Below are 10,626 nucleotides of genomic sequence, written 5' to 3' on the forward strand. Positions count from 1 at the left end.
CGGAGGCGCGGCGCCGAGGCCACCGTCCAGGGCAGCTTCGGGGGTCGGCGCGGCAGGAGATGAGCCTGTCCTTGGCGGCCCAGGCAGCAGCATGCACCCCGATGCCACCGACAGCCGCGGCGCCGGCCTCAGCCCTGCCCCGGGCTCCGCGGGCGGCTGGAACTGGCAGACGCCGGTGGCTGTGGCCGCGCTCGCCGCGGTGGTCCTCTCCTTCCTGGGGCCTGGCTCCTGGGCTGCGGCGGGGGGCGCGGGGCCAGGCACCGTTGCGCTGCGGTTCGGCTTGTACCTGAGCTGTGCCGCGGCCGCCCTCCTGCTGGGGACCCTGGTCGCCCTCGTCTGCCGGAGCCCGCGCGCCTCGCCGCCCGACTTCGCCGCCGCCTGGAGCCGGCTGGCCGCGACCGCCCGCCGCCCGCTCGGGGTGAGTACGGCTCCCCGCTTCCGGCGCGAACCCCCACCCGCTCCCGGGACCCCGCCGGCCGCGGCTCTGCCCTCCTCCTCGGCCAGGTCCCTTCCTCCAGCCCCGGGGTTGGGGGCTGCGGAGCCGCGCGGGGAGAGTCTCTGGAGTTACTCATCTTCGGACACCATCCTCGGTCACCATCTCTACCGCCGAGGGAGGTTGTCACGTCTGTGCTGTTGCCGTGCGCTTGGCGAGTGCCGGGAAGAACCCAGCGCGACATCCGCTGCGTCCGGAGCCGCACTCAGCTCCGGCGAGACCAGTTGTTTTGGGGAATGGTCCTCCGTGGGCAGTAACTTCTTGACGGTTTACCGCTGAAGAAACTTGGTTAGCGCCCTCCGCAACCCCCTCCCGGCCCAGGCCGGTGTACGATTCTCAAGGCATCGCCCTGACTTCCACCATGTTGATAAGTGCAGCCCTGGCTGGTGTCTGTGATGTAAAAAGGGGACACCAAAAACCACTTTTGTTTACAAAGAAAAGAAAGCTATCTTTAGTAGGGTCGGGGACATGAGGGCTGAGGTTAGGGAAGATAGGAAAGAATGGTATTTGAAATGAGATTTTCCCTTCCTCAGTCTCAAATCCACCACTTTCCCTATCTTTTCTCTGTACATACCCCTTTAAAATGAACTTAATTCTACGGTAGCTTGACCGCTCACTGCCTCCTTCGGCATCGTCATTAAACGGATATTGCCCAAGTACTTTGGGGTCAGAGAAGTGGCAGTGTGCTTCCTAAGAATGTTAGAAGGACTTTTGTCCGCAGGGTTTCTCCTTAACCCTTTTAGAAGAGCATCGCCCTCTTCACTAGAATTGCTCTTCCAGTAGTCTGTTAGTTTAGTTTGCTGTAATATTGACTGAAAGATTGTAGGCAAGGCAGGCAGACATCCACCACGTTGATAAATAATTCAGTGTCATAAGGGATAGGAAACTCTTGTTCATGTAAGTATTCTCAAAAATTAGTAATGTTTATGTCTCAAAAATATTCACTTAGCTGTCTCAGTTTTTTCATGTTTAATTTATCCCGAGTTGATGAGCAGATGTGTTTTCTGTTTTCGACAGTGATAACAAGATCCCAAGATTTTACCAGTTTATAGCTCTTTAAAAGATACCCTCGTAATATTGTAAGAAGTTATAATTCATTCTGTACAAATTCATTGAACATCTTGTATGAACCAAGTCCTCCCTGTATTTTGGAAACTGGAATTGAAACAAGAAGGCACAAAAACCCTCCTGTCTAGAGCTTATTTTCTGGTGGGAGACCATATGTTAAATAGTGAAGTAGTGATAAATGCTTATGAAACAAAAAAGTGATTATGAGTTAATTAGGTGTGACTAGTGGGTGGGTGGGGAGAACCTCAGAAGGTGAGGTTAGGATCAAAGGGAATTTCTGGTCCCCTCTGAGGACCTGGAAGCCTCACTGGGTTAACACTGTGCTTCCAAGAAAATACATTCTCCCAAATTGCCCAGGACACCTGTACCACTGGATAGGAAGAACTTGCCTTATCATATTGAGAGGTGATTTCATATAAAAATAAGAAATAATAGTATTTTAAAGATGACAGAGACATGAAGTAGCATGTATAATCTGATGTATACTACCCAGAGATTTCAAATAAGAGGAAAAACGGTCTGAGGAAAGTAATTATTGGTCATTCCTTTTGAACTTGAGTCCCTACATTAGCTATAAGTAAAAAAAAAAACAAATTACTTTTTAAAGTTATATATTAGAATTGGCATGCATGTTATTCATACAAAATTCTATTTTCCTTTCTTTTTTTCTTTTTTTTTAAATGTTTTTTTTTAAACTTTTTTTGTTTATTTATTTTTACATTTATTTACTCTGTGTGTGTGTGTGCGTGTGTGTGTGTGTGCATCTCAGCCCACCAGGGGGCGGGGCTGGCTGGCATGTGGTGCTGGGGGATCGAACTGCGGTCCCTGTGCTTTGCCAAGCTTGTTCCAAGTAGGTGCTTTAGACCACTGAGCCATCTCTCCAGCCCTCTATTTTCCTTTCAATGCTGTGGCCATTTACTAAAGTCTATCGTTTGCAGTATTACAATAATTTGTGTTTTTAAAAATTGCCTTTTTTATGAATGGAAGGGTGAGAAGCACAGCATGTGGTGTAGTATAAAGTACTGTATCTCAGTTCTGTGGGGGTAGGAGTTGGATCATCCAGGTCATTTAACATATGTGGTGCGGGAGTCTGTTTGGTGGTGAACCAAATGGAGCCTTGTGGTATAAAAGGAACTACTACAGAAATGTGGGTACAGCAAGATGAAAAGACTTCTCTTTTATTCATACACAGTTTTGAATTCTTGTCTGAGGTGTCCATTCATTCTTCTCTTCGTAAATAAAAAAAAATCTTGGCTTCCTTCAAAAAAGAAAAAAAAAATGTACATAGGTGCTATTAATGGCAGGTAGCTAGAGAAACCTGAGCTAAAAAGACCAAAGTATTTTCATGTCTAGAAGTGTCCAAATTCCTCTGAATGCTTCACAGTATACTTTCAGTTGTAAACTCCATTTGTGTTGGGATCTGTGAGTGACAGTTTTTGTTATCTTATACATTTATTGGGATCTCAAGTTTCCTCAAGTGTTTGCTGATGATAATGAAGAAAATTGGGTCAGTCTGTGGTTACTAACCTAGTGTTCCATTAATCTAGTATCTTTTGGGCATCCTTAGGTGAGCAGATTTTGATTTTACTTTGGTAGGAACCAGTATTGATTAAAAGTAGTTTTCATCCAGATAGAAATTTCATCTTAAATGTCCAATGATATTTTTTTTTTTTTTTTTCGGAACCGGGGATTGAACTCAGGCCCTTGCGCTTGCCAGGGAAGCGCTTATTCCACTGAGCCATCTCCCCAGCCCTCCAATGATATTTTTAGGTGCGAGAAAATTTTTGTGTAAGAAACAGCAAGGTTGACACTGCAATTTTGACAGCTGCTGTTTTGGGCCCTACTATAGAAAAACTTGGACTTTGTTGCAGGCCAGCAGACTGGAGCTGTGATGGTCTGGGGATATTCTGCTCCTGGTGTGAGAGTTGTTAGCCCAGATTTGTGGCATAGGATGTGATGGCATGTGTTCCTAGTCTAAGTTGATAGTTTGGTGTTCAACCAGGCCAGTTACCTTGCTTGGTCTGAGCCTCAGATTTACTTGCCACAATGACTTGACTGTAGAACTTGATCCAACTAAGACAAGAATGAGAGAAATAAGGCAAAATGTATCAGTAGTTAAGGAAAACTTATGAGACTAGCAATTTAAAGTACTGTAGATATAGCTCATAGGTATCGTGCTTGCTTAGCACATGCAGTGCTCTTGGCTCAATCCCCATTACAGAAGGGGAAAAAAAAGGTATTTCTCATAATGGAAAAAGAGGAAGTTATTTCTTACATTTTTCAGGATAGGAAGGTACGAGCATAACTTTTCGGTCACAGTTTATGAATTTTTCTTTTATGAATTGACTAAACGTTTTATTGTATATTGACAATTTATAACTTTATATAAGGTATAAAATAATGACTTAATAAATACAATGTGGAATAATCATGCTAACATTTATTACCTCAAATTCTTAACAGTTTTTACTCTAATATTTCTTGGTTCATTCTTTTAAGTTCACAATAAGTAAACAGTGAGGCTTGGAGAACTGGCGTAGCAAAGTATATAAAAGTTAGACCATGGCCATGTGAAGAAAATACTAATGAAAGACTTCAGGGTTCAGTCAGTTCAAGAAGTTCATCTAGGGGCTGGGGAGATGGCTCAGTAGGATAAGCGCTTGACTGGCAAACACAAGGATCTGAGTTCAATCCCCGGTTCTGCCAAAAAAAAAAAAAAAAGTTCATCTAATTAATAAGCATTTGCTCTATATCAGCTACACATCTTATATTTTGATTTTATTGACTAATTTTCTGCCTAGCTAGTTGCTGAATACCAGTGCCAGGCATAGAGTATGCTTTCAGTAGGTAGATTTTTTTTTCCTTTATACTAAGGATTGAAACCAGAGCCTTTCATATTCTAGGTGAGTGCTGTGCCACTATGCCATATTCTCTGCTTAAGTAAGTGGATTTTGATTAGAACAAATTTAAGTATACAACTGTCATTTTCAGGTTTGAAATTTTAGCCAGTTTTTAAAGGAAGAGCCTGCGCCTTATACAACTTGAGCAATTGTGTTTTTATAAATGCATAGCACTAGTCAGTGGTACTGGGGCAGATTCAGAGGTGAATAAGAATACCCCCTGTCCCTGTCCCCTCATGCCCGGTAGATTAGACTGATGGAGAAATCTGGTTGAGAAGACAGATGTTTATAGAAACAGTAAAAACATTCACAAAGCAATCGACAACTCTAGTTGGCTTGGGTTGGACTTGCAGAATTCCTAAATGGGTCCTTTTACTAATACAAATGTTCTTTGAGTAAAATAAACTTGGTTACTTGAGAGGAAAGGGAAAGGAGATGGGAATTAGGGAGCTTATACATAGACTCTTTGTTGCTTTCCTTTATTATGTTAATATGATCAACTAATACTCAATAATTGGATAATGGATAATGCATAATATATTTATTGTCTTCAGAATGTCTGTTGAAATTTTAAATAAGCCTCTTAAGTCATGATGGCCAGTGAGACAAATGTGCCTGTTTTCTGTGGTGTAAGCATTCTCATATTTTAAATTCATGTTCATAGTTTTTATTAATCACTTATATTTTGATGTCATTACTCACTTGTATGTGATTAATGGCATCAAAGTGTATAGAAAGGTAAATGGTAAAAAAAACTCCCTTTTCTAAACACAGTCACTAATAATTACTGTTTATTCTTCCAGATATATTTTGTGCATATATAAGCATATATTTTAAAAATTTATGATACCTGTAATCTTTTGATTTATAAATAGTAGTTATATATAAAGAAAAAGTATTTATTTTCCCTCTCTTCCTTAGGAAGGACCTCCTTCCTCAGGGGTGGTAAATAAACATTCAGATGAAGTTACATATGAATAATGGTAACTTTAGAAGATCCAGTAGATGGAACACACAAAAAAAATCAGTCAAAAACAGCAAATTTGAATTTGGGCAAACTGTCTGAAGAAAGCAATATATATTTTCATAATTTTTAAAAAGAATCCCAGAAACTGTTTCAGTGACAGAGTACATGTACCATTTGAGATTTGAATTGCCAATGAGGGTCTGAGATGAGTCACAGGGCTGGAATTGGAAAGGGGTTGTCGGCCAGGTTGTGGAAGCCCTCAAATGTGAGAAGCCTCAGATTTTAGTCTGTAGGCATGGCAGCTATTGACATTTCTAAGTACAAAAGTGATAGCATCAGAGTTTGGCTTCAGAAATGTTAAGTGGAAATGCAGTTGGGTTGGTAGCTGCAGTGATAAACACTGAGTTAATGATATTTTTTGACTGGAGACAAGATGCAATAAGTTCAAACATGAGATTTTTCTTTAATGTTAGGTATCATTGGTTACCATTACAGATAGGTTCAAGAATATCTTAACATTCAAGAGTGCCTTAACATTCTTTTTACATAATGCATTCAGTTCCAAACCAAAGAACACCACTGTTTATGCACAAATGTGAATACTGACATCTTGAAACTTTGAATGATCTACTTTGAGCTGCCATTTCTAGTCATTTTCAGGGAGTTTATTTCTCTAGAAAATGTTGCTTTTGTTTTGGGAGAACGCTACAGTATATGATGTGACCTTGGTTAACTGATGTTGCCTGCTTAAAAATATTTTAGGTTTCATTTCCCAACCGTATCATTTTGAGGGGAGAAGGCGCCCTAGATTTTTTAAAATGTATACTGTCTTGTAGTCAGAATGGTGCACACAATTGTACTAAAACAGGTGACTCAGCAAGTTTGCTGCTAAGCCTCAGGCTACAGACAATGAGTAGTATCTGTAGATGGCTGTTAGAAGTCAAAGGATTGTGCACAAACTAGATTTTTTTTTTAAATTGTGACTTTACTTTTGAAGGAGGGGAAAAAGCAAAACTTGGGGCTTATATTTTTGCCCCTCACTGTTAGGTTGTCTTCCAAGCTGGGGAAGGGGAAAGATAGGGTCTTTCCTTTATTCTCTGAGGGCCATTGTTGAAGGCCATATCATAGCCTACTTTAATAGTGGGGTGTTCTAATGCTTCTCCAAGCACAGCGGAGTGTTCAAGAACACTTAACAGATTTGGATGTATTTTGGTGAGCTCCTTCTGAGCTCCTGCATTGCTTTGTGAGAAAATAGTAGTATGAGGTATGCATGCTCTGTCCCTGGGGCTAGCTGCACTTACTGGCTGCCCTGGGAACTGGGCAGTCCTAGTACGTTTGTTAGCTTGGAGTTTTCATGTAGGAAAAGCCACAAGGTGGATATTAAATTGAATATAGTAACTCAGAAGTAAAATACCTAGAGGCCAAAGAGGAAACAAAGGTATGAATTGTGCATATTTAGGTAAAACACATGAGCTTCTTTGGGCAACTGAGATCTATTTAATAAGTTTTCTATTTTAGCGTTGAATATACCTTTTGGAAAATTCATGTACAAATACTCATTTCTAAAATTTCTGTCACTTTCACCCACCTAAATGTATGACAACTTTTAATTGAAGTTATATAGATGTTCATGCCCATCTGCTCATTCAGGACCTTATCCTCTCACTGTAGTATTTTTACTTCCTCCCACCAACTATTCCCCTCAGTATTTCTATAAGCTCACTTCCTTTCTCCCTTCTAGGGGCTGCAAAACACTTGAGGGAGGCTTCCATGCTATTCCACTACTGTTTATTAAAAGTATGTTTCCTGCTGGAGCACCACTGTCTCCATCTTCCAGAGCTGCATACTCTGTCCCCTCTGCTAAAAGCCACATCATATGCTATATAAAGTGTTGCCTTGTGCCTCTCACTGAGGCATATTTTTTTTATTAAAATATTGCCATCTTGGGCAGGGGAGACATCTCAGTGGCGCAAACCTCTGCCTGGCAAGTACAAGCTCCTGAGTTTGATCTCTGGTTAAAAAAAAAAAAAAAAAAACTGCCTTGTTATGAAAGCTGAGAAATTTATTTATTTTTTATTTTCTTAGCAGAACCAGGGATTGAACTCAGACCCTTGTGCTTGCCAGGGAAGCACTTATTCTACTGAGCCATCTCCCCAGCCCCAAAGCTGAGGAATTTATGCTCCTGTTTGGTCCTCTTGTGAAAACTGCTTCTTTTTCCTGTGGCCCTTTACTTCCATCTGGTCCAGATCAGACCCTAGGGACAAAAGTAAAGCCTCTGAACCTTGAACCTTGTGCAGGAACTATATCCCAGAAGGTTTGTTCCTTCTATGCAAATCTTCTCAAACAGATATAAATATAAGTGCTCCATGCAGGTTTTCTAAGTCATTGGACATAAAGTTAACGTCTTCAAGGGGATGGGGAGATGGCTCAGTGGAATAAGCGCTTCCTTGGCAAGTGCAAAGGCCTGAGTTCAATCCCTGGTTCCGCCAAAAAAAAGAAAAAAAAAAAGTTAACATCTTCAGATATTCAAGAGATTTTTATAGTTTTTCTAAAGCAGAGTTATTAATCTATTTTTATGTTCTGTTTCATAAAACTTTTTTCTTTTTTTCCTGAGATTCTGACCCATGGATAGATCAGGCAGGTGGTTTATTTGGGTCATTTTTTTTTAAAGGGTAGAATTAATATTTTATTGTCATTTATAATCAGATGGCAGTTGGGTAGTTTCCATACTTATCTTTTTGTAAATTAAAAAAAAAATAAAAGTTTTAAACAGCTGTAGTTAACGTTCTTCAGAAAACACAGACTAACTCATTAATGGTAGCTTCAAGTTTCTCCTTATTAGCTCCAGAAAATTCACTCACCTTCTCCCCCTTTTAAAAAAACTGGAAGGTTGGCATGCACTTAACTTAACAATCTGCAGCAATGTCCTGACAGTCATCCACGTCTACTTCAAGGAATAACACTTGGAATATTTTTCAGACAGGGAATGAAAGAAAGGCTTGATCATTTTGCAAGGCCCACACCACGTGGCTGAGAAATCAACTACTACAAGTTTATCTCCCAACAGGAGCCTCCTGAAAGGCCCCTTTGCTTTTGATCTGCTGCACCATGCTGGCTGCTGGGGACCTGATGAGCTACTGAAGCACACGATGGAAGCAGATGGAAGGAGCGGGATGGAGCTCATTGTTTGGGTCATTCTTAAAGTGTCATTTAAAAAATTCTTTCAGGCAGTCTCACCTTGAGCCCCCTGCAATTACCTTTTTACATTGAAGACTTTGAGAATTATTCCTTACTCATTGAATTCAGCTGTTTAACTTGACATTTCCACTGGCAGTCCCAGTTTACCTGAAACTCAAATCTAAGACACGTTGTGATCTATATTCCATTCCATCTGTCTCTCATCGGTGACTGGCACCCCTGAAAATCATGTCCCACAGCCAGAAACCTGATTCCTTCCTGACATCTCTTTACATTGCATATGAACCCCATCACCAGGTCTTCTTATCTCTTGAGAACCTTGCATCTGTCTACTTCATCTGCTTCTTTCCTTCTCTCCTGCTTGGTCCCAGGTAGCATCATTTCCAGCCCAGCTGACTGCAGCAATGTTTCATTTGTTCTGTCTCCACATTTACTTTATTCTCTTAAAAATGCAAGTCTAATCAAATCTCTCTTTAGCAACATGGTTAATTAAAACCCTCAGTAGCTTCCTAGCTCTGTAGGTAATCTCATTCAACTTTCACCTTTCATGGCCATCCTCAGTCCTTAGCACCACGGGAACTTTACTGTTTCCTCTGTCTAGAACATTCTGGTCTTCTTTACCTGTTAACTTCTTTCAGAAGTCAGTTGCCATGTTGGCAGAAAAGCTTTTCTTTTTCTAAGTTTATATGTCCTTAGCACCAAATACCTCTCCATCCTTGTACCTATCAAAACTGATTTTATACTCATTTGTGTAATTCTTTGACTCTTCAGAGAGAAATTGCTATCTGTATTGTTAGTACCTAGGTAGGTGATTTACTAGGTGAGCAATAAATGTTTCTTGAATGAGTGAAGAACTGAATGAATTAGCATAGCATGGGAATTAGAATGATCTTGGAGTCAGTCATCTTTCTGGATTTGAATCTTGGCTCCATCCTAACAGCTCTGTGATGAGGAGCAACTTGATTAAGATTTCTTTTTCTTTTTTCTTCTTTTGGCAGTACCAGGGATTGAACTCAGGCCTTGTGCTTGCCAGGGAAGTGTTTATTCTACTGAGCCATCTTCCTGGTCCCCTCTTTTTCTGTCTTTTTGAGACAGGGTCTTGCTCTGCAGTTCAGGTTGGCCTTGAGCTCACTTTGTAGCCCAGGCTGGTGTCCATCTCTCAAGAGTTCTTTTGCCTTAGCCTTCTGAGTGCTGAGATTATAGATGTGGACCACTACACCAGGCCTTGATTAAGATTTCTTAAGTCTCAGCCTTAATTGCAAAATACAGAGGTAGTAAATATCTTTGATGGTTATTTGTAATAGTGTTATGATATTTGTCAAATACAGAATACTGTGCTTTTTGGATATTGAAAATATTAAGTGGTGGCTCTTACCATCCTACTTTTTTTTTTAAACTGGGCAGTGAAATAGGGCCATAAGCATGCTAGGCAATGGCTGTACCACTGAGCTACTCTCTCTACCCAGGCCTTTTGCTTTTGAGACAGATTCTCAGTTGTTTAGCCTGGTCTTTAGTCTGAGTCTAAGTCTCTTGTCTTAGACTCCAGAGTAGCTGGGATTATAGGTATGTGACACCAAGCACAGTTAACACTGTTATTTTAAAAAATTTTAAAAAATTTTATTTTAAAAATTTAAAAACAGATTTAGGGCTGCCCAAATAACTCAGAGGATTAAAGCAGCTGCAAGCAGGCACAGGGGCCAGGGGGTTCAATCCCCAGGCCTGCCTTGCTGGCCCCGCCCCTGAGACAGTGATTCAGTCTGGGTGTGATGGTGCGAACCTGTAATTAGCTCTTTGGAGGCTATAAAAAGGCAGATCACTATGAGTCTTGATATAGTAGTGAGACCCGGAACACCCTATAGGCCCTTTCCTAAAATACAAAAAATGGGGGCCAGGTAGATGGCTCAGTGGAATAAGTACTTCCCTGGCAAGCACAAGGACCTGAGTTCAATCCCCGGTTCTGGGGGAAAAAAAAAAAAAAGAAAAAAGAAAAATAAATAAAA

The 10,626-nt window shown here is 41.0% G+C and overlaps 1 protein-coding gene across 1 annotated transcript in view; it reads left to right on the plus strand.

Moving 5' to 3' along the window:
• Window positions 1–6: 6 nt before the first annotated feature.
• Window positions 7–10,626, plus strand: part of Snx25 (sorting nexin 25) — a 154,398-nt gene continuing 143,778 nt past the window's right edge. Inside the window, exon 1 of the mRNA XM_004639785.2 lies at window positions 7–418. Within this exon, the coding sequence (XP_004639842.2) occupies window positions 92–418 (327 nt within the window). The 5' untranslated portion in view covers window positions 7–91. The remainder of the gene's footprint in view (window positions 419–10,626) is intronic.

This window comes from Octodon degus, unplaced genomic scaffold (assembly GCF_000260255.1).
Source record: "Octodon degus isolate 3935 unplaced genomic scaffold, OctDeg1.0 scaffold00114, whole genome shotgun sequence".
NCBI lineage: Eukaryota > Metazoa > Chordata > Mammalia > Rodentia > Octodontidae > Octodon > Octodon degus.